At 40.6% G+C, this 27,997-nt stretch overlaps 1 protein-coding gene across 1 annotated transcript; it reads left to right on the plus strand.

Moving 5' to 3' along the window:
* TBX19 (T-box 19) lies at positions 5-27,997 on the plus strand. The gene is made up of 9 exons (XM_005677071.3): positions 5-201; positions 8,483-8,747; positions 10,577-10,711; positions 13,701-13,762; positions 15,141-15,202; positions 21,227-21,418; positions 23,595-23,730; positions 26,679-26,823; positions 27,184-27,997. Exons 1-9 carry the CDS (start codon positions 5-7, stop codon positions 27,256-27,258), a joined length of 1,269 nt encoding a protein of 422 aa, XP_005677128.1. The 3' UTR covers positions 27,259-27,997.

The raw sequence follows: 27,997 nt of genomic DNA on the forward strand, positions 1-27,997 counted from the left end.
GGCCATGAGTGAGTTGGACACTCAGAAGACCTGTGATGGAACTGTTTCTCGTCTGCTCAATGTGGTGGAAAGTGAGCTTCAGGCAGGGAGGGAAAAAGGCGACCCTACAGAGAAGCAACTTCAGATCATTCTGGAGGATGCCCCTCTCTGGCAGAGGTTCAAGGAAGTCACTAACGAAATGATCGTGACCAAGAACGGCAGGTGAGATTATCTGTGGCTCTACTTGGGCTGGCGGGGCTTGGCAAGGGAGGCAAGGCCCCTTGAACATAGAAAAGGCTGCAGCTCTTCACTCAGAGGTAGCGGGGTCTGATTAAACACTCCCGAGGACAGTCTCCTACGGCTTTCCCCCAGCCAACCTAATTAATTTCTCTGAGATAGTCAGAGAAGTGGAGCATGAAGCCACCTGTTTTGCCTGCATTTTAAATGAAGAAATACTTTGAAATTACTGTAAAGGGGGGCATGTCCTGTGGGTTTGGAAAATGAACTCAAATGTCAGAAAATAATGTTAATTTTTGACTGACTGTACATCCTGGGGGCTTCCCTGGTGGCTCAGATGGTAGCAGATTACTATTCTTTGAACCCCAATTCCATTCAGATAAGATAAAAATAAAAGGCAACTTTCTCTGGAAGCTGGGTGATCTTGTCTGAAGTATAGCAAACTTGCAAGACATTTCTGACAAGCTGAAGATTCAGAGGCTAAAAGGCAAATTTAATCTCATTTCCTCTTACTACACTTGCTTCTTCCTGTGTGTTTGTGGTGAGTGTTCATTTGAAACTGTGTGTGTTTGTGACAGTATGAAAGCCATTGGAGTAATAGTAAATGAACCCATAATATACTGACTGAGAAAAGAGAAGATGCCTTCTGTTTTTTTCATTGCAACAAATTAGGGATTAACGGAAATGGAGTCTCTGTTGGCATTTCTTGGATTATATTAAATCTATTTCTGCCAAGTGACTATCTAAGGTAATATTAGGGGTTTCTGTTTAGTAAAGGAGATAAAAATATTTAGAAAGAAAGTATTGTTCCCAAGCTTAGCCAAACAGCTCTCAATATTAATGTGATACTGATCTTTCTGTTCACATGGTCAAAAAAGTACATTGAAAGGTATTTTCAATATGGTTAGTTTCAGCACAATCTCAAAGGTTGTGACTTTTGAGAGAAATTCTGCTTTCCAATGAGAGAACAGTACCAGCTAGCTGAAATTCTGGCAGGCTTTTGTCCTTGTGAAAAGCACTTTCATTTCTGACTTCTCACTTTTCCATTTCTGAATAAAATGCATGGCATAGAGAATGAACCATTCTATCTGGGAAAATTATGAACTTGAGTGTTGTTGTGTGACATTACAGTGCTTCGTAAATAAAAACTGTTCTAGAGATAATAGCCTTTCAATAAATTGTGATTACTAATAGTAGCAAGAATATCAATCTTGCTTGATGCTTATATTTTCTCTCTCTAAATGGGTCCCATATTTATTTCATATATAGAATTTGTTATTTTTAATAATTTTAATTGTAATTTCACCTCTTCTTACTCTTGATCTGTATTGACGCATTATATTCTGTAAAAAGAAATAGAAAACATGTTTGTCATTTCAAAGAAATATCCCCAATTCCTAAAACTAGATATACTTTCTTTCCTTTTAAAGATGAGTGATGATACAATTTTAAAAGTTTTATGATGTCTGATGACAGGTAAACCTTTCTGTTTATTATTCTTTTAGTTACACTAATACTTAGCCTCATACTATTTATTTGGCTGTCAAAGTGGTCATATATGATATTAAAATAAGTATAATCATCAAGTAAAAATAGAGCCCATATATTTGAATGAGGAATAAATAAAAAATTTGAAAACCATTATAAGATTCAACGTAATAATATGTCATATTGGTATATTCTTTTACAATTTTAGAAGAGCATTCTCTTGCCTTTCTGCACCTATATAATTTTCTCCATATTTAACGTTGAGAAGTCTGCACATATTTAAAGTCATTAACTATGTGAAAATTATTCTCTGTAGAAAAAGTCTAATTATGATCAATGTGATTATTCTTATTTTCTGTGGAGGTCCTGCTGACATGTTACCTCCTTGGTGAATTAAATCTTTTCTTAGGATCTCTGAACCCCTCCTGGTCAAGATTTTGCCAAGAGATAGTTCCCTTTGTATTTCGGATAAAGAAGGGAAGAGAAATCTCTAAGAAATGAATGCAGTTGGCAATGAATGAGTGTGATCTGGAATTACTCTCAGTCTGTTTAGTTTCTCAGAAAAAAACTGTTAACAACACTTTTCTGCTCTTGATATAGGCACATCTTTCTTGTTTTGCTGTCTTCTTTATTCTCCTCTTCATCTCTCTTTTCCCTCTCTTTTTCTCCTGTGTCACTCCTTTGGATCCATTTTCTTCTGTCAGTAGACCCACAATGTCTCCTCCAGATGCCCCATCCTTATCTTTCATACCAACTCCTGAGCCTAAGGCAGATGGAACTGTGGCCCTTCTCTGGAAAGAAGAACATTCCTGGTAGTTAATACCCAGTCTTGGCCCTTTTCATTCATGTTACCCTCCTGCCCCTGTAGTCAGTTAACTTTCTGACTTTTCTAAATCTTTGATGGGGTTAATCAGATATCTCCTGTACTCTAGAGCATAATTGTCCTCTGTAATAGCAAATTTTAAAATAGCATAGATGGGATGATGAATGAAAAGGCTCATTTTCAAATGAGCATCTATTTATATGCATATAGAGATTTTCCCTGAAAAACAGTGAATTATCCTCAGAAACTGGGATTATGATGGTTCTTCATTCCTTCCTCTCCTGTCCCTTCCTCGTGCTGTTTGACTGCTTCTTTTCTCTCTCCTCTCTTTTCTTCCCCTCCTTTTTTATTGACAATGCTTAGTTATTAGTATTCAATAGCCTTCCAGACATAATAATAACAATTATAATACCTCCTTAGAGCTCATTTGAATCATCTCTAGTGCATCAGCTTGTAAATACTTCCTTTCATTTCCATCCTTTAAGCTAGGAACTTGTATTTTAGGTTGCACAAAAAGATTTATTTCAGATTTCAGTGGCAAATAAGTGAAATCTCTTGTAACTTTTGTTTTCTCTACAGTAACATATTTGCCTTGGGGGGAAAGCTATATTTCATGTGTATTTCCATGCAGTTGAATAATTTGATTTCATTCAGATTAAATTTGCCTTGAGAAGATTTTAATAAACTGGAAGAATTTCTGATGTAATTGGTGTATCCATTTATTATCATAAAATGTTAGGATCACTAAGTTGAACTTCCCAGTGATTTAGAGATGTTGGTTCGGTGAGCTAATGCTCATAGTGGGAGGCAACAAGGGCCCTGAAGGTATAGTGGTGCAAGAGGAGAGAAAACCAATGTTGCACATCAGGAAAGAATTGTCCATGTCCCTGTAGTCTATGGAGGTTTTTCTCTGAAGTTTACAATTGCGGTTTATGAGGATCATATGTTTTTGTGTGATCTGCCTCTAACCAGGCTACTTTGGTTACTTGCTCCTTCTCTCATCTTCACATAAGTCTAAACATCCATGCCCAATGTGTCTGCATAAACACACACTCCAAAACCCTGATGAATGCTTTATGATTATTAAAATTTTGTGGGGGGAAAGAGAGAGTTTACTTCCTGAATTTTGCCTTTAACCATCTCTGCTGTTTCCCCACCTAGGAAATCTGCCTTGTTTGCCCTCTCTCTTCCTATAGATCTCAGTCCTCACAGCCTCTTTCAGCAGTGCTGGCTCTCAAGATCCCCTGTAAGATAAATAAAAACTGAGAAACTAGCCTCATAGCTAAACACTACAGAGTTCATGGCCAATCTTGAGTGTGCATGGTTCCTCAAGCACGGTTTTGGGCAGTGCTTATATTCCCTACTGCATTTGCTTCTCTCTCTCTGCTATAGGGATTGGTTTACATATTTCTCAGCTTCTCAAAGATTCTTGGCCATCTCTGCGGTTAGCCACAGAGATGGAAGAAAAGGGAGAAAAGATCAAAGAAGTGCAGCTCATCCCTGAAAACAGCCTGGTCATGAGTGTTGCCCACAAGTAAAGAGATATCACATCCCAGTCCTTGTGAGGCTGGAGAAAGAGGCAGAGGCGAGCAGGAGGTGCTGAACTTGGCTTGGAGTCAGGGTGGCTTCAAGTGCTAGTTATAAGACTTTGGGCAAGTTGACATTTATTTACATTGGTGACATTTATGACATCATTGGTATAAAGAAGATAAAAATACATAGCGTATCAGTTCATTTCTGTAGTGATAGAAAAGAAAAATAATGACAAAATTCTCAGCAAATGAAGTATTAGAGATTAAAGCAACAAATGGTCCTACCATGTTTTACATGTGTTCTTCTAAGAACCAGGATGCTTCTTTACTTTTTTACTTTTTCTTTATTTACTTTTTTTGTTAACAGCTTTATTGTGATAATTTACATACTATACAATCCAAAAAAACTTGTTTAAACTATACCATAATGTCTTCATGGTTCAACTGTGTTGTAGCATTTTTATTGACAAATAACAATTCACTGTATAAATATACTTCATTTTATTTATTCACCCATCAATGGACATGTGGTTGTTTCCAATTTTCAACTGTAATGAATAATGCCACTATGAATGTCTGTATATAAGTTTTTATGTGGTGTATGTTTTCATTCAGTTCAGTTCAGTTCAGTTGCTCTGTCGTGTCTGACTCTTTGCGACCCCAAGAATCGCAGCATGCCAGGCTTCCCTGTCCATCACCAACTCCCAGACTTCACTCAGACTCGTGTCCATCAAGTCAGTGATGCCATCCAGCCATCTCATCCTCTGTCGTCTCCCTCAACATTCAGAAGACGAAGATCATAGCATCTGGTCCCATCACTTCATGGGAAATAGATGGGGAAACAGCGGAAACAGTGTCAGACTTTATTTTTGGGGGCTCCAAAATCACTTCAGATGGTGACTGCAGCCATGAAATTAAAAGATGCTTACTCCTTGGAAGAAAAGTTATGACCAATCGAGATAGCATATTCAAAAGCAAAGACATTACTTTGCCAACAAAGGTCCGTCTAGTCAAGGCTATGGTTTTTCCAGTGGTCATGTATGCATGGGAGAGTTGGACTGCGAAGAAAGCTGAGTGCTGAAGAATTGATGCTTTTGAACTGTGGTGTTGGAGAAGACTCTTGAGAGTCCCTTGGACTGCAAGGCGATCCAACCAGTCCATTCTGAAGGAGATCAGTCCTGGGTGTTCTTTGGAAGGAATGATGCTAAAGGTGAAACTCCAGTACTTTGGCCACCTCATGTGAAGAGCTGACTCATTGGAAAAGACTCTGATGCTGGGAAGGATTGGGGGCAGGAGGAGAAGGGGACAACAGAGGATGAGATGGCTGGATGGCATCACTGACTTGAAAATTCTGAAAGAGATGGAAATACCAGACCACCTGACCTGCCTCTTGAGAAAACTATATGCACGTCAGGAAGCAACAGTTAGAACTGGACATGGAACAACAGACTGGTTCCAAATAGGAAAAGGAGCACGTCAAGGCTGTATATTGTCACCCTGCTTATTTAACTTCTATGCAGAGTACATCATGAGAAACGCTGGGCTGGGAGAAGCACAAGCTGGAATCAAGATTGTCGGGAGAAATATCAATAACCTCAGATATGCAGATGATACTACCCTTGTGGCAGAAAGTGAAGAGGAGCTAAAAAGCCTCTTGATGAAAGTGAAAGAGGAGAGTGAAAAAGTTGGCTTACTCATGTACATAACACCCAGGTGTGGAATTGCAGGGTCATATGGTAACTCTGTATTTTAACTTGTTAGAGGAATTGCAAGACTCACATTTTTTCCAGAGTGGCTGGTCCATTGTATATTCCACCAGCAACGTATGAGTGTTCCAATTTCTCCACATCCTCACCTATGCTTGTTGTTATTCACTTTTTATTCTTATTATAGCCATCTAGTGAGTATGAGGAATGATTTCAAATGTAGGTTATAATTCAGTTTGTTAGGTGTCAACTCTCACTCTTCCTGAATACATGGACTTAAGTTTGTTTACTTAAACTCACCAAGCTTCATTTTCATTATCTTATCCAGCCTCTGGTACTCAAAGGTACTATCTATTTGCTATCTATTAAATGCTTGCTAGGAGCCATACTGTGGTATAAACCTTGGTTGGTGTAAACTCCCCCAGGTTCTTTGTATTTTGCCATGAGTTTTGAAGTGGTCTCTAAGACAGGGCATTTAGAAAAGAGGGGCTACTGAGAACAGATCCCTGTTATTCATACACAGCTGGAGGACTAAGTTGGAAGAGGACCCAGCAAAGGAGTTGGAAGGAAGTATTGATGAAGTGATGAGCCAAGGGGAAAAATATCCTGTCTGTCCAGAGTGTTCAGGGAGCCCATGTAATTTAAGCTCAGAAGACTGAGGAGCCTGGATGGCTTGAGTCCATCTCTAGATCCAGCCCTTGTTATCTGTTGGTCAGTTTCTTCGCTTTCCATATGTGACAGTTCTTATTGTACCTCCTTTCAAAACTAGGCACTACTGGGCACAGGAGGATTCCCTTGGTGACCCTCCAGTCCCTCATCTATACCCATTATGCTTTTAATATTTCCATACCTGGCGTCCTTGGACTCCTTCTTTTAGCAATGGACATACTCAGTTTTCCCTTTTTTATTCTCTTCCCAACCTTAATGGAAGCACAAATCCTCCAAGTGACTCCCCTTACTCCCTTGGATGTCTCCTTAGTTGCTATCTTAAAAGCTAAAGATACCCTAGACCAGTACATTTTAAGCCATAAAGTTCTGGTGACTTAACTGGAGATTTTGAAAAGCACAGATTTTGATTATGTATGTCTGGAGTTTGATCTGAGCTGCTGCATTTCTGATTACTGCTGCTGCTGAGTCATGAACCGACTCTGAGTAGCAAGTGTTTGGACCCTAGTTCGTTAGCTTCTCAACTTGGAGACTCAGATTTTCAAAGATGAATTGACAAATAAGATAGCTTCTGGGGCAATCGGGAGGTGGTAGGGGTGTCTGTATGGAAACTAGGTCTTTTGAGGAGATTGGAGCAATGTAGAGAGCTTGGTGAAGGAAAAATAAGCTAAAGAGAATCAGAAGCCAGGTGAGATGGCTTCTCCAAATATTTGTGAGAGTAAGCTTGCTGGTATTTTCTTGGAGCATAGGAGCTGCTGCTGCAGCTGTTTAGGCTCTACCACATGTCCGGCTCTTTCAGGGACCTGTGGACTGTAGCCAGCTAGGCTCCTCTGGCCGTGGGATTTCCCAGGCAAGAATATTGGAGTGGGTTGCCATTTTCTTCTCCAGGGGATCTTCCCAACCCAGGGATCAAACCCACGTCTCCTGCATTGGCAGGCAGATTCTTTATCACCGAGCCACCTGGGAATCCCCCAGAGGGTGGGAGAAGGACCAATAAATTCAGATCATCATGTCTTAAAGTATACATCTTCCTTTAAAAATTATTTATTTATTTTTGGCTGCACTGGGTCTTTGTTGCTGCGTGCAGGTTTTCTCTAGTTGTGCTGAGTTGGGGCTACTCTCTAGTTGCGGTTTGAGGGCTCTATAGCATGCAGGCTTCAGTAGCTGTGGCTCATGGGCCTATAGCATGTGGAATCTTCCAAGACCAGGGATGGAACCCAAGGAATCCCATTGGCAGGCAGATTCTTAACCACTGGACCACCAGGGAAGTCCTCAAAGTGTATTTCTTGAACACAAATTCCCATAAGATGCTCAGTGAGAAGATCGTTGCACTGGTACACAAGTGCAGAATGCGGAATCCCTCTTCCCTTCTCAAAGTGCACACAGGTGAATTAAAGCCTCTGACAACTCCTGCAGGGAAGGAACTGGTCTAAATATGTAGAGTCAAGGGTCCCCTTCACTGCCTTTACCACAAACCGTGTTTTCCGTATTAATACTGTTACTATTACTTAGAACTGTTTTGTGATACAGAGAAGGTCTGCTCTGTGGCAATAGTGTGAAAATCTGACGTATGCTGAGAGAAAACCTTTGAAGGAAGCTCTGTGAAGACCTGGTACCTGCCTGTCTATAATACCTCAAATTTCAGGAGGAATTTCATTCTAGTCAAATGGCTAGATCAATGATTTTCAGATTTTAAAACAGAGCACAACGTTTAAAAGTAAAACCTCAATATACACGTGTTCCCCATCCTGAACCCCCCTCCCGCCTCCCTCCCTGTACCATCCCTCTGGGTCATCTTACCTCCAAGTAAAATAAATAAATTTATATTTAAAAAACCTCAATATAAAATACATTGGTAAAAAGAGGCTTGGCTGACTTCGAGGTTGCTGGCCTGGCCCCTCTTTAATTTGGCTTCCCCCTGTACATTCTCTGCACCACCAGAGCCCTCCAAGGACAGTCTCCTCTGAGCAGAGAGAGGGCTGGACAACTAGAGAGATGTTCCTAACATTCTAATATCCTTCTTGTGGCTCAATTTCTGCCTTTTCTTTTAGACGGATGTTCCCAGTCCTAAAGATTAGCATCACAGGGCTGGACCCCAATGCCATGTACTCACTCCTTCTGGACTTTGTCCCAACGGACAGTCATCGCTGGAAGTATGTCAATGGAGAATGGGTGCCTGCAGGCAAGCCAGAGGTCTCCAGCCACAGCTGTGTCTACATCCACCCAGACTCCCCCAACTTCGGTGCCCATTGGATGAAGGCACCCATCTCCTTCAGCAAAGTGAAGCTGACCAATAAGCTCAACGGAGGTGGGCAGGTATGCTCGGTAGCCTGGCCACCCGGCTGCCCCACAACACCCATCAAGAAATATCAAGGGTGCATTTAGGCAATTAGGGGGTCCTCACCGACCTCTTCTCTCACAGAAGCCAATTATTCCCCAGAGTCCAAATGTGAACAGGAATAAACAGCTCTTAATTGGTGCTTTCAGTTTTTAATGGACTTCCTGATGTTAAGAGAGAGTGAGAGAGTGCAGTAGTTTACTTAATCATCAGGGGCCTTTCAGAGTTTTGCCTTGTGTGCGGTGCTTTTTACCAAGCCTGGGAGGAGGGAGATGTTTGTGGGTACCAGGGTTTTATTATTCCCTCCCCCCCCCCGCCTTTTTTTTTTTTTGGTGTAAGTGGCATCTTAATAAAAAGCTGCTCCTAAATGAAATAATTGCTCCCTCTACTTGGGCATTATGATAATTATCAATAGAATGAATCAGCTTTGGGTTTTCAGAAAAAGAATCCAAACAAACCTTAAATGAAGAGGGTTTTATTTAAGGTCTCCAATTAGAGTAAACAAGATTTTGAGGCTTTTTGCTCTTTTGTTTTCTCTGGTAGGATTGTACATACTAGTGTGCTGTGCAAGGTTGCTATTTGCTTTATAAAATGTAGACTGTTTGGAGGGATTAGACCCAAATGGGGAAAGAGGTCTTATTCCCTCAGATTGCACTTTGGTCAGTCTCATAAGCCCTTAGACGTTTCACCCCTTCTCTGATCTCTGTGCTTATCCAGCTGGGATGTAGGGGTTCTTGTTTTAAGAATGGTAAGTCATTTTCCTAAGTCTCTGCAATATTCAGAAGTTTCCAGTTCTTTACTGAATCAGGAAATTGAAAAGTAAACTATTATTCTCTCCCAGTTTTCACGACAGGAGACTTTCAATAAACCTTTGATTTGAATCACAAAGAGTGGATGTTATATAACCAGCAGATGTCAGCTATCATTACTTTTTAGGTAATTCAGCCCTTTGTCAGGATTTTGAGACAATTAGGAATTCTTACTAGGGGGCTTCCATGGTGGCTCAGATGGTAAAGAATCTGCCTGCGATTCAGAAGACCCAGGTTTGATCCCTGGATCAGGAAGATCCCCTGGAGAAGGGAATGGCAACCCTGTCCAGTATTATTGCCTGGAGAATTCCATGGACAGAGGAGCTTGGTGGGCTAGATTGGTTGCAAAGATTCAGGCATGACTGAGCTTCTAACACTAACACACTTTCTTTTTAAAAAAAATTTTTATTTTTACTTTATTTTACTTTATAATACTGTATTGGTTTTGCCATATTTATCAGCATGAATCCACCACGGGTGTACATGAGTTCCCAAACATGAACCCCCCTCCCACCTCCCACCCCATATCATCTCTCTGGATCATCCCCATGCACCAGCCCCAAGCATCCTGTATCCTGCATCAAACATAGACTGGCACTTTCTCATAGGAAGAAAAACAGTATGTTTTAACAGAGCAAAATTCATATCGTTGTGCTGAAAATAGGAGGAAAAAAAAAAGGAAGCCAGGATTTTGGCAGAAAACCGAACACTGTTTAGACCAGCTCTTCTCTGGCAGCCCACCCTTCACCCTCTTATGTGTGTATGTGCCTAGTCACCCTCACAAGCAGCTCCGAAGTTATTCTCCTTAAGAGTTTCTAAAAAAATCTCCCTTCAATAATTTCTCAGAGAGACAGTGGCAGCTCAGATGACTGGGGATCAATATGTGTGGCCCTAAATGAGGTGGGTGTTAACCTTAGGACTAATCAGAGATGCTGAGTCATCTGTAACCTGTGATGCCCCAGGCTTTGTGTGTTCTCTCTCTTCTTCCACCTAAACAGATAATGTTGAATTCTCTGCATAAATATGAACCCCAGGTTCACATAGTGCGTGTTGGAGATGCCCATCGAATGGTGATGAACTGCTCCTTCCCTGAAACCCAGTTCATAGCTGTGACTGCCTATCAGAACGAGGAGGTGAGTGTGTGTGTGTATGTATGTGTAAATGTCACCTGGGGGAGTGTAGTGGGACTAGGGGGTGGTGCTTTTATTGCTAGGACCAAACTTGGATGAAAGGTAGGTTTTCTAACATTCAGATACACTCAGATAGACTTGGTAGAGACAAAGTTAAACAGTGTGGTAATCACTTTCCACCTCCTTCTCCCTGCTTGCCAAAGCTCCATCAGTGTTTCTTCTCTTGGTGCCAATAAGGCACAGTGGTGTATTGTAATACAACCAGCAGAAATGCAGGAGTCTTTGTTTCCAGGCCCTGGACCTGACAAAGCTCGGCGTCTCTCCTGCTCTAGAGCAAGTCTGTGGGAATTGATCCAACCGTGCACCCTCTGGGTTTGTGTTATACTATCTGTCCCACTTGTTAGCTCTTTTGGGGCCATATGTAGATCTTTTCCTGCCTAACTTGGGCCACACTAATGGTTACAGCTAAGGAGCCAGCATCTGGCCTCTGTAAACTCTGTGGGAGCAAAATATTTTTGGTTCATCCACATACTATAGGAGTTTCCAGGACTGCTGGTCACCAGGATACCTGATCAGTTGGATTCTTTTTGCTTAAACTTTAAAAGATTATTAAAAATTGAAGTATAGTTGCTTTACAATGTTTTTATTTTCTGCTGTACAGCAAAGTGATTCAGTTATACATAGATATATACATATTCTCTTTTAATGTTCTTTTTTTATGGTTTATCTCAGAATATTGAATATAGTTCCCCATCCTATACAGAAGTATCTTGCTGCTTTTCCATTCTATATATTTAATAGTTTGCATTTAAGCCTAAACTCCCAGTTCATCCCTCCTCCACCCTTAAAAATTTTTTAAATGGTAATGATACATGTTTATTAAAAAAACTTCACATGATAAACAAATAGTATGGAAGTATATACAACGAAATGAAAAGTTAGAGGCAAAAATTTACTCTTTCCCTATTTTGTGAATCCTACACCCCAGGTACACTACAAATAATAGCTTAGACTGTGCTTTTTTCCCACGCATATTCTGTTCATTTATAAATATGCACAGGGTATAGATTTCCTCACACAAATTGGCTCATGTTCATAATAGTATGCAATTTCTCCCCACCCCCTGTATTTAAGAGTACGTTATGAATATCTTTCTATGTAAATTGGATTAGGATTTATCTCCTTTTCTGAAATTATTGCAGAGGATACACTATATTTCAGGCAATCAGTTTCCCACCTAAATGACGTTTAGGTCATTTCCAGTTGTTTTATTTTCTATGATAAATAATACTGCAAAGAATATTAAGCACTCAGAAATGGAATTGTTCTGTCAAGGATGGAATTGTTCTGTCAAGGAGAGTGTATGTTTAGAACTATGATAGACAAAGCCCCATTGCCTTCCTCCAAAGAACGTATCCATTTATAATTCCCACACCAGTTTCAACACTGGTGATTACCTACATTTTCAGCTTTGATAATTCAATAGGGTAGGAAAAATGGTATCTTACTGTTGCTTTAATTTGCATTTCTTTATTTGGAAGCTTTATAAGATTTTTAGGCTCCCATCCAGCTAACTGAGTCAGAATCTCCAGGGAGAATACCCAGAATCCAGTTTTAATAGTCTTCTTAAAGGATTCTGATGATCATCCAGGTTTGGAAACTACTGCCTTAGTGCCTACAGATGATGTGCAGGGAAATGTAATTTCTTTTCTATAGCTAATCTGGTCTCTCAGCTGAACCCTTTAGCAGGTCAGTGGAAAGAAAAATTAACCAAATATCTGAAAATTTAAACAGGCCCTCAAATACTGTTCAGTTTTTATAGGCTGACACATTTTGTTTCTCAGATTGCCTTTCATCCCCTTTTACGCTCTGTAGGATGGCCTCTGGGTTTATGAAGGGAGAGTGGGCTTTTGCAACTTTGGAAAGTGAGGAGGAGTTGGGGGCCACATCCTGGCCTACTCTGTTCTCTGGATAATGTCCCTTATCCACTGACGTGCTGCCTGCTCTCTCAGTCCATGGCAGGTGGAAACTGTCATCTCGTTGCCCTCTGGCTAAGTGCTCAGATTTTCCTGGACACATGCAGGAGGGTTCCCTCTGAACTAGCAACAAGGCTAAGGCTATGTTTTCAACAGGCTACTAGCCTGATGCTGTAATTCTGGTCTTGGACATGCCGCAAGGGAATCAAACCTGGGAAACTCTAACCTCGGAGCCTCTGTCTCCTGACAACGTATCTCTGCCAATGTAAATGCACCCTGAGAGTGGGTACAGGGGTGGATGAGGGAGCCAAAAATCTTCTTTTATCCAGCAAATATTTGTTGGGTATTACTACAGGCTGGATGTTTTCCTACAGGCTGGTAATGCTGCACTGTACTCAAGGCACTTGCATCCCGGTGAGAAGAGATGAAAATGATAAATATATGTTTGGTCAGATGGCTCTGAAGGAATATGAAGTAGGCTAAGCCTAGGGGAGATAAAGGGTGAAAGTAGGTGGAATTGATAGTTTGTGTGTGTGTGTGCGTGTGTGTAAACATGGCCCAAAGGGTAAGTGATTATTTAAGAGGTCAGGGAGTTGATTCTAGTCTGTACTTGAGAGTCTAGAGACAGGTGTTCATCAGTATACTCTCCTTTGTGTCCCAGTGACTAGAAAAGTAACTGACAGATGGTGGGTGTTCAATTACTGTTGAAAAAAATGAATGAATAATAGAATAAATGCTAGATTTAGCACATCAGGTTTGTGCAATTTTGTTGCTTTATTTCTTTGCTCACTTTATGCTGCATTTGCCATTTTCACCATATGTGACAATACAATGCTTCTTGTTGGACAGTGCAATAGTGATTTTGTGCAGAAGGAAGCAAAGAAACGTGGAGAGGGAGAAAAAAAGAGAGAGGAGAATTATTCTGATTTTACAGAAATTCACAGGTGAAGATAAAGTGTTCTGTTCCCCATGCATATTCTACTTTCACTAACACTTCTTGTCTTTGTAAATACAAGATAACAGCTCTCAAAATCAAGTACAACCCTTTTGCCAAAGCCTTCTTGGATGCTAAGGAAAGGTGAGTAGAGAAATTTCAGGGAAATCTTATGATCTTTGCAAATATGAAGTTTATAATAATCTTGGAAGGAACCATTTGCATTACCTTTGATAGAAACATGTTTTTAATATTTAATTCAGTGTCCAACAAAATCAGCAAGATAAAACAAATTTATAATTACTTGCCATTTATAATAGGGGTCCAGGAGAAACTGGGGCTTCCCAGGTGGCTCAGGGTTAAATAATTCGCTTGCCAATGCAGGAACTGTGATTTGATCCCTGAGTCAGGAAGATTCCCTGAAGAAGGAAATGACAACCGACGCCAGTATTCTTGCCTGGGAAATCCCATGGGCAGAGCAGCCTCGTGGGCTACAGTCTATGGGGTCACAAGGAGTTGGACACGGCTCAGCAGCTAAACAGCAGGAGGACCTGGAGCTGGCCGTGTTTCATCTGCCCTGTCTTATGATAGATTCTTAAAACTAACATGATCACATTAAAAAAAAACTAAGGGATTTAAATTTTAAATAATTCAATCTTCCTGTACCACAGTTGTCTGAGTAGTACGATTTCAAAAAATTTTTTAAAGCTAGATTTCACCCAGGAAAGGTGAGTAATTCATAAATGTGAGAGGCTCATGTCTTTCAGAAGTCAGAGACTTCTGGGGGTTGTGAATGATTTCCTTTGAAGTGTTGGGATTTTGTTGTTTCTGTTTCAAATCTTTACACTAATTCCGATAACTTTCGAATCTTTCCTTTTCATCATAAGGGCTCTATACTAATGGACAGGTATTTATAATAATGTCACAGGGGTCTGTCCTGTCAATATTTGACTTAATTTTGATGATGTAGAAGAAATGCCTTTTTTCAGATAAGAAAAGTCATATAATAAAAATATTTAAGACTTTGAGAGAGAGAGATCCTGGCTTTTGAGTCCTGGCTTTACCATTTCCTGACTTGCATAAGTCAGTTTGCTTTTCTGGGACCCACTTTCTAAATCTGCGAAAGCATGTAGTAATATTCTATCATAGGATAATTGGTGGACCTAGCCTGTCACAGATGTGACTGTGCCCTGAAGTTCTATGCAAATCTTAGCTGCTGTAATCATTGCTTGAATTTTGGCAAGCAGAAACACTAACCACAAATCAGTAAGATCAAGCTGCATAGTGATAGGTGTAAATAAGGTAAATTGGATTGACTATAAAGTTGCAATTCAAAGAGCAATTGCACAAGAACATAAAGTAGGAGGAGAATGGGGGAAAGATAGTAGTTTGAGGGGAAAAAAGTGTTTTATTTTCTTATTTCAAGAAATTTATTGCTCTCCAAAGACAATCTTGGGTGTACTTGATGCTGGATGTGAATGGTAAGCTGGACAGCTATGGTGCACTTTCATTGCTCTTTCAGGAACCACCTCAAGGATATTCCAGAAGCTATGTCTGAAAGCCAGCATGTGACCTATTCTCACTGTGAGTTGGGTGAACCCTGGATAGGAGGGGCCTGGGGCTACACTAGGAGCATCTCCACCATGCTCAGACTTTTTACCTGTCATGACTGCTTCAGGCTTGTTTCCAATATTCTATCAAGACCCAACAGTTATTTCTTCCACTCAAGACAAGTATACGCCCTTTCACGAATTCCCAGAGAGAACCACTGCTCCTGGGGGAGTGTACACAAATCCAAGGCAGGAGAGAAAAATGGAAATTGTGGATTTCTTTGACTCCCATTTTTGTGTCAGGGAAGCTAAAGAGCTCATCAAAGTGCATTCTGGTTTTAGGCTTTACCCTGATACTCCACTCCTGCTTCGGGGTTTCCTTTTTCTTAGTACTTTCTGGTTTTTGAGTTTATCACCATTGCCACGCCTCAGAAAGGCCACAGCTTTGCACATGAAGGAACTTCTGTATTTGTTGACTGGAAAGCTATAGTATTAGTGGAGTCATATACCTGGAATTCTGCAGGTGGACTGGATGCACCTGATAGGGTGCCACCCTCTCCATGTCTCAGAGCAGAGAGGAGGCTCCACAGTGGAGCAAGTCCTCTAAAGCTGCAGCAGTAATCCAAGGGCAGTAGCATCAGTGTCTGAGATACCCTTTAATTTAGAGTATAATGGTTTGCTAAGATCCCTTCTGCAGTTTTCCAGCTATGAAATTCTTTACTCCCTCCTTCCCCTAAAGTTCGCTGCATTTTTCATTACAGAAGTGGCAGTACAGCCACATAAAGAGAAACAACTCTCAGAAAATAACTTTAAAAAAACCTTTTCTCAGAAGTCTTTTTTTTTCCTTTGTCTAGTTACCATCTGTCACCATACAAAGTTATTACAATATTATTGACTATATTCCCCATACTGCACATTTCATCCTCATGACTCATTTGTGACTGGAATTTTGTACCTCTTAATCTCCCTCACCTGTTTATTTCCTCCCCACCATCTGGTAACTACTTGTTTGTTCTCTATATCTATGAGTCTGTTCTGTTTTGTTATGTTTGTTCATGCGGCTTGTTTTTTAGATTCCATGTATAAGTGAAATCATATGGTATTTATATTTTTCTACCTGACTTATTTCACTTAGTATAATACCCTCTAAGTCCATCCATGATTTTGAAAATGGCATGATTATTTTTTATGGCTGAATAATATTCCATTGTATGTGTGTGTGTGTGTGTGTGTGTATATATATATATATATATACCTTCTTTATTCATTTATCTCTTGGTGGTTTGCTTCATTTCCTTGGCTATTGTAAGTAGTGCTGCAATGTTATTTTTTGTTTTGCTTTGTAACTTTCTTTTTGTGGTGCTGTTGTCTGGTTTTGGTATGATGGTGATGCTGGCCTCATAGAATGCATTCAGGAGCATTCCTTCCTCTTCAGTTTTTGGCATAGTTTGAGAAGGATAGATGTTTACTTCTTAAAACATTTGGTAGAATTCAACTTTTGTTTGTTGGGAGTTTTTTGATTATTGATTAAATTTCATTGTTGGTAATCAATTTGTTCATATTTTCTATTTCTTCCTGATTCAGTTGTGGGAGATGGCACATTTCTAACAATTTATCCAGGAAAAGCACTTTTTAACTGACCTGGAATGAAAAGCTATTTTGCATAGGATAGGATCACATGTGGAACCACACCGTTTCAAGTTCATGTGTTGCAACCTTCTCAGTAAACATCCTTATATGTGGCAAACTTCATGAATAAAAGTCTGGTTCTGCCTGGCTTTGCTTACTGAGCACCTGAATCTTGATTCTGTCATTCAGATAGTGATCCCTTGTGCCACATGTCTATACAATAAAGAGAAAATGAAGATAACAAAATGATTTATTGAGAATGACTGACCTACATTTTGTAATATGAATTCTGTACAATTTGTTTACTTATACTTAAAAAGTATTAAGCAAATGGTTTTAATAAAAGTTCTATTTCCATATCACAAAAGTGTTGGTGACAATCCCTAGTCAATATTCTTAAGAACATTTCTGGTCCTGTCTGAATCTTTATCTGTGGGCCCCTCAGTTGAGAGATGGTTGGCCAAAGGATGTGCTTCTTTTTCTAGGGCCTCTCTGTCCTTTCCCATGAATTCACCTGAAGTAAAGCCTTTTCCTCATAATACTTATTACATTTTTTATTGTGGCTTAAAACCATAATATAAAATGCACCTTCACAAGAATTGTATGTATAGTACAATATTGTCAATCACATGCACATTTTGGTTCAAAAGATTCCCAGAACCACCTGATTGCCCCCTCTACCCCGATTCCTGCATGTTAAAACTACATATACTCACCAAACTTCATCTCTTCACATCTCCCTCCCCACAAAGCCCTTGGCCACCACCATTCTACTCTATACCTCTGTATCCATAGCCTTTAGATACCTAGTATGAGGAATCATGCTAGGTATATATATTTTATGACTGGCTGCTTCTGCTTATCCTAATGTTCCTCAAGGCTCATCTGTATAGTACCATACGACAGGATCTCCGTCTTTTTAAGGATGAAATAATATTCACTTGCATGTATATACCAAATTTGCCTATCCCATAATCTGTTGATGGTCATTTAGGTTACTTATACCTCTTGGCAACTGTGAATAATGCTGCAATGAACATAAATGTGCAAATGTCTTTAATTCTCCTGGATATATAGCCAGAAACGAAATTGATGGATCATGCAGCACTTCTATTTTTAATTTTTTAGGGAAACTCCATAGTGTTCCCATGCCAGTCGCACGGTTTTACATCCCCATGGACAGTTCACAAGGGTTCCAATTTCTCCACATTCTCACCAACACTTACTATTTCCTAATCTTTTTTGGATAATGGCCATCCTGGTGGCTCAGAGGTTAAAGCATCTGCCTGCAATGTGGGAGACCTGGGTTCGATCCCTGGGTTGAGAAGTTCCTCTGGAGAAGGAAATGGCAACCCACTCCAGTATTCTTGCCTGAAGAACCCCAAGGATGGAGGAGCCTGGTGGGCTACAGTTCACGGGGTCGCAAAGAGTCGGACACAACTGAGAGACTTCACTTCACTTCAATAGTATGAGGTGATATCTTGTTTTGATTTGTGTTTTGCTAATGAATAGTGATGTTGAACATCTTTTCATATACATATTGTCTTTTTTAATATCTTTGAAGAAGTGTCTGTCTGTCCTTTGCTTGTTTTAATTAGGATTTTTGTTGTTTTATTGTTGAGTTATAAGAGATCTTTACATATTCTAGATGTTAATTCCTTTTATAGTTCTATAGTTTATCGATATTCTCTTCCATCCTATAGATTTCCCTTTCACTCCGTTGATTGCTTCTTTTGCTGCGCAGAAGTTTTAAAGTTTGAAGCAGTTTGTCTATTTTTGCTTTTGTTGTCTGTGCTTTTGGTGTCATATCTAAGAAATCACTGCCAAATCCAATTTCATGAAGTTTTCCCCTGTATTTCTTATAGGAGTTTTATAGGTCTTACATTTATTTATTTAAAGTTAAAATTTTTGTATGGTGTAATATGAGTTTATTTCTAATACTGTTCACTGAAGAGACTATCCTTTCCCCATCGTGTAGTCATGGCACCATTGTTGAAGATTATTTGACCGTATAAGTGGAATTTATCTATCTATTTTTTGCCATTGGTCTATATGTCTTTATGCCAGCACCATACTAATTAAGGGGCTTCCCAGGTGGTTCAGTGGTAAACTATCTGCCTGTCAGTGCAGACACAGGAGATTGAGTTTGATCCCTGGTCAGGAAGATCCCCTGAAATAGGAAATGGCAACCCACTCCAGTATTCTTGCCTGGAAAATTCCATGGACAGAGGAGCCTGGCAGGCTACAGTCCATGGGGTTGCAAAGAGTCAGACACAAATGGGCAGCTGAACACATACTATTTACTGTATTGGAGCTTTGTAATGTGTTTTGAAATCAGGAACTAAGAGGCCTCCAGCTTTATTTTTATTTCTCAGGATTGTTCTATTTGGAGTTCTTTGAGAATCTATATGAATTTTAGTATTGCTTTACGTTTCTGACAAAAGTGTCTTATGGATTTTGATAGAGATTTCTTTGGGTAGTATGAACATTTTAATAATACTAAGCCTTTCAATCCATGAACATAGGATGTCTTTCCATTTATTTATGTCTTCTTCAATTTCTTTCATCTATATTTTATTGGAGAAGGAAATGGCAACCCACTCCAGTATTCTTGCCTGGAGAATCCCATGGATGGAGGGGTTGCAAAGAGTCAGACACGACTGAGTGACTTCACGGAATTTTAGTATTGCTTTGTGTTTCTGACAAAAGTGTCTTATGGATTTTGATAGAGATTTCTTTGGGTAGTATGAACATTTTAATAATATTAAGCCTTCAATCCATGAATGTAGGATGTCTCTCCATTCGTTTATATCTTCTTTAATTTCTTTCATCTATATTTTATAGTTTTCAGTGTATGAGTCTTTGCCATGTAGGTATATTTTGTTCCAAGGTGCTTTATTAACTGTGGTGCTATTCTAAATTGGATTGTTTCCTTAGTTACTTTTTGGATTGTTCATTGTTAGTGTATAGAAATGCAACTGATTTTTGTGTGTTGATTTTGTATCCTGCAACTGCTGAATTTGTTTATTATAAAAGTTTTTTGTGGAATATTTAGAGTTTTCTACATATAAGATTGTGTCATCTATGAACAGAGATAATTTTATTTTGTCATTTCCAATTTGGATGCCTTTTCTTTCTTTCTTTTTCTTTATTCCTAATTGCTCTGACTAGGGCTTCTAGTGGAGAAGGCAATGGCAGCCCACTCCAGTACTCTTGCCTGGAGAATCCCATGGATGGAGGAGCCTGGTGGGCTGCAGTTCATGGGGTTGTTAAGAGTCAGACACAACTGAACGACTTCACTTTGGCTTTTCACTCTCGTGCATTGGAGAAGGAAATGGCAACCCACTCCAGTATTCTTGCCTGGAGAGTCCCAGGGACAGGGAGCCTGATGGGCTGCTGTCTATGGGGTAGCAAAGAGTTGGACACGACTGAAGCGACTTAGCAGCAGCAGGGCTTCTAGTACAATGCTGAATGGAAATGGTAAGAGTGGATATTCTTGTCCTGCTCATGATCTTGGAGGAAAAGCTTTCAGTTTTTTTACCATTGAGTATGGTGGTGAAATGGCAACCCACTCCAGTATTCTTGCCTGGAGAATCCCAGGGATGGGGCAGCCTGGTGGGCTGCCATCTATGGGGTCACACAGAGTCAGACATGACTGAAGTGACTTAGCAGCAGCAGCATGGTGTTAACTGTGGGCTTGTCCTATATGGCCTTTATTATGTTGAGGCAATTTTCCTATATTCTTTATTGAATGCTTTTATTATGATAGGGTATTAAATTTTGTCATATGCTTTTTCTGCATCAATTGAGATGGTCTTTCACAAACACATTTCTGTGAAATATTTCGCAGTTTTCCAAAATGTTTTGCAAGATTCTTATCAATTTGTGCTAGCCATCTCCCTCTCTTTTTCCCTTCAGAATCCTTTTTGTTGAGTGGTGATGGGAGGCATCATGTCTCCTCTTGCTTGGAGCGAGAACTAAAGATATTTTCTCACTTGGCAGAAACAGGGAGGGCTCTATTCTTTCTGGGTAACCAAATTAAACATTCCCTAGTAGCTATTAATTAATGATTAACATATCATCTGACACCTCCTTCTTGGACTGACTTTTAATCCAATTAAGTCAGAAGCAACTTAACTTTTGTATTTTCTGTTAACTTATACATTCAAATAATATTTTATATAGCTGTGATTCCAGCATTTCTTAAGAGATTTTCCAAACTTGATAGGACCTGTCATCCATCTCCAAAGAAGCCAACTTTGCTGCTAACGTGGAAGGGGAGTAGCAGCAGAGGTGGTAGTATCTAACTCCACACAGGTAGACATTGTCATTCACACAGAAATATAACTATGCAAAGTGGCTGGTAACCTGATTTTTGGTGTGGAAGTTCACAGAGTCTTCCTCTGTGTCTTCCTCTTATCTCTTCCAGTGGGAGGCTGGATCTTTTCCAATCCGGATGGAGTGTGCACTGCAGGAAACACCAGTTACCAGTATACTGCTCCTTTGCCTCTGTCTGCTCCCCACACCCACCATGGCTGTGAGCACTATCCTGGCATCCGAGGACACCACCGGCAGGCTCCCTACCCTTCTGCGTACATGCATAGAAATCATTCTCCCTCAGGTGTGTGATTCTGCTAACAATACCCTTGGGGGGTGTGGATGGTGGTAAGAAGTAGATAAACAACTAGTAGAAGTGAATATCTGAAGATAGAATCCATCTTATCTAATCTATGTAATATTATTATATATTAAAATTTTGATGTTTATATACTAATAGTTAACTATGTCGTTATAGCATTATTAGTGTTTTAGAATTATTTCAAATAATTACAAAAGCTGAGAGACAACCAGTCTCCCAATTTCTAATGGGTGTGAAAGTCCTCCTCCCAGGGCACTGGTGTACTAAGCAGTTTCAGGCTGCATCTCTAAAAGCCAAGTTAAGTCGTGGAGTTCTGAGACCCTCAGCTCATTCCCCTCACATGACTCTTTTCTACAGTTGTAATACATGGCTCAGTCCAGAAAATACTGGGCCCAGTTCGAAGAGCCATTAGGAAGTTTTGGGAAGCTAGCTCACTCTACATCCAGGCTTTGGTCTGATTCGGCAAATATTTATCAAGGGTTGACTTTGTGCCAGGTTTTGTCCATGAACAAAATAGATTACAGCGCCAATCATCTCACAGAGATTCTATTCTCATATGGGGACACTAACACTAAAGGAAACAAGTAAAGTTCATGGTATGGGAGACAGAGGAGTGTGTTAGGATACCAGGGACATCCTGAGCTTTGTACCTGCAGATGACTTTGCTGGTCATCAGCTACCTGTCCCTGTGCTCCATCACTGGCTACTCCTAGAAACCTTGAAGCAAGCTGCTTCCAGGAAGGGAGAAAATGGAGCTTAATGATATCAGAAACTGAGCAGGGTTCTCATTTACTTCTTGATTCTTTCCTGGGGTCAGCACACAAAACACATCTGAGTATTTCCTATGCACCAGGCACTCTTCTAGGCAGGGGGGTAAGGAAGGTGATTAAGGTTTAATTTATTCCCTGGAGGATCTCAGGGTTATGCAAACACATATAATTAATCTTAATACAGTATAGTGAGAGCTCTAATGTGGTCCTCAGACCTGTAGCATTCCCCGGGAACTTGTTAGAAATGTAGACTCTCAGGTTCTCCTTCTGAAAGAGTTTGCAGTTTAACAAAATCCCCAGGTGATTCTTATGCACATTAAAGTTAGAGAAACATTCTATAAAGCACACAAGCCATGGTGCTATGGGAATGAAAGAAAAGGGCAGCTAGGCTTAATGCTTAAGTTGAGATTTGGAGGTTTGGAGAAAAGGATAATGGTTGGAGTGGGCAGGGGTGAAAGATGGATGACATGGGACACAGGCAGAAGTGAAGGGCATTCCATGTGAGAGAGTGCTATGAGCAAAGGTAAAGAAGGAGGAGAGAACCTAGGTTGTCTGGGAATGGTTTGGGAAAAGAGAGGAGAAGGAGGGAGGCAATGTGGTGAATGCAGGAGTTGAGGCTGAGGGCCACACCATGAAAAGGAGTGGCTTGGCCAGGGATGTACATGAACTCCTCTTCCTATCTTTCCCCTCCTTCCTTCCCTTTTTCCTCTCTACTATTTATGCACTATTTGTGCAAATGAAGATTCAAATACATAGAAGACACTATTCCTGAAATGTTTAAATCTTCCTGGCGTTGCTGAGAAAAATAGGTCCTGATCCTCAGAAATTTCATCTGGAGCACTGGTGGCCTTAGGCTTGTTTTGAGGGGATGATGACATGGCCCATTTTAAAGGGGATGTAAGCATGGTGACCTGAGTTAGATCTGTGTCAAAAAGGGAAAATCATCCCACCTGTCTGAGCCTCATCTATAAAATGGAGGTGAGAAGTTGTTATAAAGATTAAAAGATGAACAGTACACGACCCAGCTGGTAAAGAATCTGCCTGCAATGCAGGAGACCTGGGTTGGGAAGATCCTCTGGAGAAGGGAAACACTACCCACTCTGATATTCTGGCCTGGAGAATTCCATGGACTGTATAGTTCATTGGATCGCAAAGAGTTGGACATGACTGAGAAACTTTCACTTTCAGTATGTGGTTGACATATGGTTGACATTCAATAAACTTCAATAACCCAAGTTCCTCCCTCCTGTTTCCTTCAGAAAGTATCAACACACGGTTGGCACGTGTGGCACAAGCTATGGTTGTATTTTGACCTAGGATAATGTCATTGGTCACCATCTTTATAGTTTCCATGCTTCATAAATTGAACTGTTGTTATTTCCCCAAAGTGAATTTGATAGAAAACTCCAGCAATAATCTGCAAGTTTTCTCTGGAGCTGACAATTGGACTTCCTTATCCTCCACACCCCACGCCAGCATCCTGTCTGTACCCCACACCAGCGGACCAGTCAATCCAGGGCCTAGGTAAGACCAACACAAGCAGCTTGCTCATTATTCTTGGAGGTTTACTTTTTAGCATGGGGCCTCAAATTCATATTTTTTTCCTGGGGTGCCTTGGTCTAAGCTCTTGTCCTGACTTCTAAGCCACTAAGAAGTGAAAATAACAAGGTCAACTCTTCGCCCCTGGAAAAAGTATGGTGAGAAAGCTCTACTCAGTCATGTACTCTTTTCATTTGTAACTTTGGTATTTTTTTAAGAGGGAAAAGATATTGTGGCCTGAGATTGTTTATCTCAAGTCAGGAAGAAATACTGTGAACAATGGTGGTAGCAAATAAATACTGAACATCAGGGAATTAAAAGGGAAAAGTGCAAATATGCACTGAAACCTTAAGACCCTTGATTGTCTATATCCTCACAAGCTACTCATTCTAACAGGTGGACAGATTTTGGGCCCCTGGGCCTCAAACCAGGCAATAGGGCTGAGAGGATCTGGTAGGACCCATAGCATAACTCTTATACCAGAGACCAGCATTCAGTTCTGAGTGTTGGAAATCAGTGTGATGAGTAGAAAGGAAAGGGGCCTGGAATCTGACAAATGTGGCCTTTAGTCCCAGTTTCACTTATTGACTCTGTGACTTTAGGAAATTTTCTTAGCCTCACTAAGCTTAAACTTTCTTATCTGTAACATGGCAATAATATGAGCCACTCTGTAGAGTTATGGTGAACACCAAAATTAAAAAGAGCATAATATGTACTGTAAGCAATAACATTGTATCAATATATACATGTCCTGTTAAGTTCAACTTAATTAGGCAGAGTTTTGAGAAGGTCCCAAAAGCAATTCAAGATTAAAAGATGTCCTGTCTTTTTTGGGGGGAGATGTTAGATGACTTATGACTTGCAGGTCTGAACAAGTTTGAGGGTCATAGGACTTTGATTCACATCAATGCTCCTCACTCTTTAATGTGCATTAGAATCACCTGGGATGTTGTTCAACTGCACAATCTGATTAACAGGTCTGGGTTAGGGCCCAAGATTCTGCATTTTTAACAAGCTTCCATGTCTTGCTGTAAACTGTGATCTTGATTTTGATGTTGATGTTGCTATGGCCCTTGAGCAATCTAGTGCTGTGCTGTTAAGGCAACAGCTCCCAACTGCTTTTGGCTCCTGGACTCTTGTAATGCAACTGGTCCAGACTGAGATGGGCTGTAACACACAGAATGTTAAAGACAGTAGATAATAAAGAATAAATTCTTAATAATTTTTTATACTGATGCATGTAAAAATGATATTTTAAATATTTTCAGTTACACAAAATATTATTACGTTCATTTGTTCTTTTTATTCTTTTCTCAAGTGTGGTGTCTCGAAAATTTAGCCTCATATTTGTGGCTCACATTATATTTCTGTCAGACAGTGCTTGACTAGAAGACCTCAGGGAAATGCATTTATTTGTGCTGTGTTGGAAGTGAGGGAAAGGGTGTCCTTGAAGCTATTAGATAAATAATTATGTGCCAAGTTCTGTACTAGATCCTTTATGTAAGCCATTTATAGGATTCAAAGACATCCATGAGGCTGCTTTTAAAATTCCTATTTTCCTGGTGGAGAAACTAAATCTCAGAGGCACTAAAAACTGCCTGAAGCTAAGACAGTAAATAAAGTAACTCAGAGCCCATGGTTTTTGAATCAGTCCAGGAAGCATCAGAAAGGGTCTCTGACTGTTATTGTAGAAGAATTTCTTTTGAAAACTGGGGAATTGGGGACAGAATCCCAGCAAGCTGAGCTGGCTAAAAAACCCAACAACCCCCATGGCCTATCTAGGTTTTTGCAGGTTTCATATGGTCCAAGGAGGTCTGTGAATCTGAAATATGGCAGAGTGCAGGGTGGCATTTCTACCTCTGGTTTCATCGGTGGCATGTTTAACCCATTGCTGACTCTAAATATTTTTCTAGAGAAAAGCAAAATGTGTTCAGTACTGTCATTGGGTAATGAGCCTATTATCAAGCAAAGTAGGGACTCTGAAAAGTGATGATGAAAATACTGGAAGTTATTTTGCCTGTGTTGATTGCAGTCATTTTAATCCAGGTTCTATGTTAGGGTGCAAAACTGGCTGCACATCACAGTCAACGGGAAAGCTTTAAAAATTCTGGTACTACATGCCAGACTAATTCGATCAGAATCTCTGGGGGTAGAACTTATGTGTCCGTAGTGTTTTTAATTTGCTAAATGATTTCAGTGTACAGTCAAGTTCGTGACCCAGTGATGTTGGATAGAAAAGTCTAAGAAAGTGGTCCAGTTCACTGCCTTTCTACCAGGGACCAGAACTGACAGGTAGAAACCTGGAATGAAAGAATTAATTATAACAATCACCATTTACTGAGTGCTGTGTTTTGGATTTCAAGTACTCATTTCCTTATTCAATCCTCATAAAAATATTTAGTAAGATATGTTTAATTATCACTCCAAATCTTGAAGCTAAGGAAGCTGAGGCTTACCTATTAAATAATTTGTACAAAGTCACAGAGCTAATAAGCAGTAATGCTAGGATTTAAACCTAGATTTCTGTCCTGGTTATCAGGCCACATCACCTCTCTTGGCCAGTGAGAGATCTTACTCACAGATTATATTACCCAAATAGCCTCCTTTCAACTCCCCTGCACATTTACTCAGGTAGCAAGGGAAGCCTAGAGAAATAAAATGCTGTGTTAAAACTGAACAACTTGCTAGAGGCAAGGGCCAGCATCAAAATGCAGGTCTCAGGACACCTGATTGTATGCTTATTCTACTACATCTTGCTGCTTCTCTGCAGAAATGGGACCAGTGTGTGTCAGAGCTGGAAATAAAGCCATGACTAGATACTGTCTTTCTAACTTGTGTCCCTCTCAGCCCTGTGTATGTGCTAATCAGAAGGCAATCCTGTCTGGGAGTATCATCACCATTCTCTCTCTCTCTCTCTCTCTGTGTTTCTGCAGCCCATACCCATGCCTGTGGACCATCAACAACAGTGGCGGGGGCCCTGCTGGGTCGGGCTCAGAGGTGCATGCCAACTCTCCGGGAGCATTTCTCCTGGGTAACCCAGCTGTGACTTCGCCTGTCTCCACCCAGACACCCACTTCGGTTAGTGTGGAGGTTCTGGGGGAGCCTTCGCTGACCAGCATCGCCATGTCCACCTGGACAGCAGTGGCTTCACATTCCTTTACAGGCTGGGGTAGCCCAGGTAGGGGTGGGCACCATTCTCCCTCCTCACTGCATAGTTAAGCAGGATCCTAGTGAAGGTGTCAGTAGAGAATCTGCTAGATGTAGAGCTCTTAGAAGAATCACCTACTGACCCCAGTGAGTCAGACTGCAGAGTCTCCCCACCCAATGAAGTGGGTTGTAGCAGAAGCCTCCTAGGAAACGGTTTGGTTTAGATGACACTGATTTTGTCACCTGCATCTCTCTACCATTTTCTCTTTGTGCTCCCATCTTTTTCTGCAGCTTATCCATGCCATGCTTAGGCAACAAAAGTTCGTTGAGTACCTTCCTTGTGCCCTGACCCTTACTCTCAAATGATTCTAGAAGGCTGCCCCTCCTGTTCTGTGGACATAGTGTAAAGCTGGTAAGTGAGCTCAAAATTTACCTAGCCTAAGGCTAATGCTTCATAACTTTGTACAGTCCTAAAGGTATGTGTAGCCACAGAGCTTCTGCTTTGAGACCAAGAGAGGGTGTGAGGCCATGGAGTGAAGTTAACAGAAGTCGAGTTAATTACATGTTATAGCTTTGAGAATTGAGGAAATGAAATCATGTTGCTCCTTGGCTCAGAAACTTTGGATGACTCAGCATCACCTACAGATCAAAGTTGATCTCTGCCATCTGCCCTCAAAACATTTCTCCAGCTTTATCTCCATGTTACCCCCTTGGCATCCTCTGTTTCAGTCAAGGCATACATTCTGCCTCTATCTTGTGAACATTCAGTGTTCTTTCCCACCTCTGTACCTTCTCTCCTGCCTGAAATTTCCTTCTCTGCTCAGTTCCACCTGTGCGAATCCTGCTTATCTCCCATGGACTGACCAGAGCATCACCTGCTGCACCAAGCATTTGATCTGCCTGGGTTCCCTGCCTTCCCACTGGTTTTGCCTCTGTTATAGAGCTCATCTCATGCTCCCTTGTATTTTTAGTACCTGTGTCTCTCTTCCACTAGATTGTGAGCCCCTTGAGGGAAAGACCCAGCCTTCTCTTCTCTGTTCCCCACAGCAGCACCTGGTTCTGTGCCTTGCCTATAGGAGGTGCCCAATAAACTCTGGCTGAACTG

The sequence above is a fragment of the Capra hircus genome, chromosome 3 (genome assembly GCF_001704415.2).
Source record: "Capra hircus breed San Clemente chromosome 3, ASM170441v1, whole genome shotgun sequence".
Taxonomy (NCBI): Eukaryota; Metazoa; Chordata; class Mammalia; order Artiodactyla; family Bovidae; genus Capra; species Capra hircus.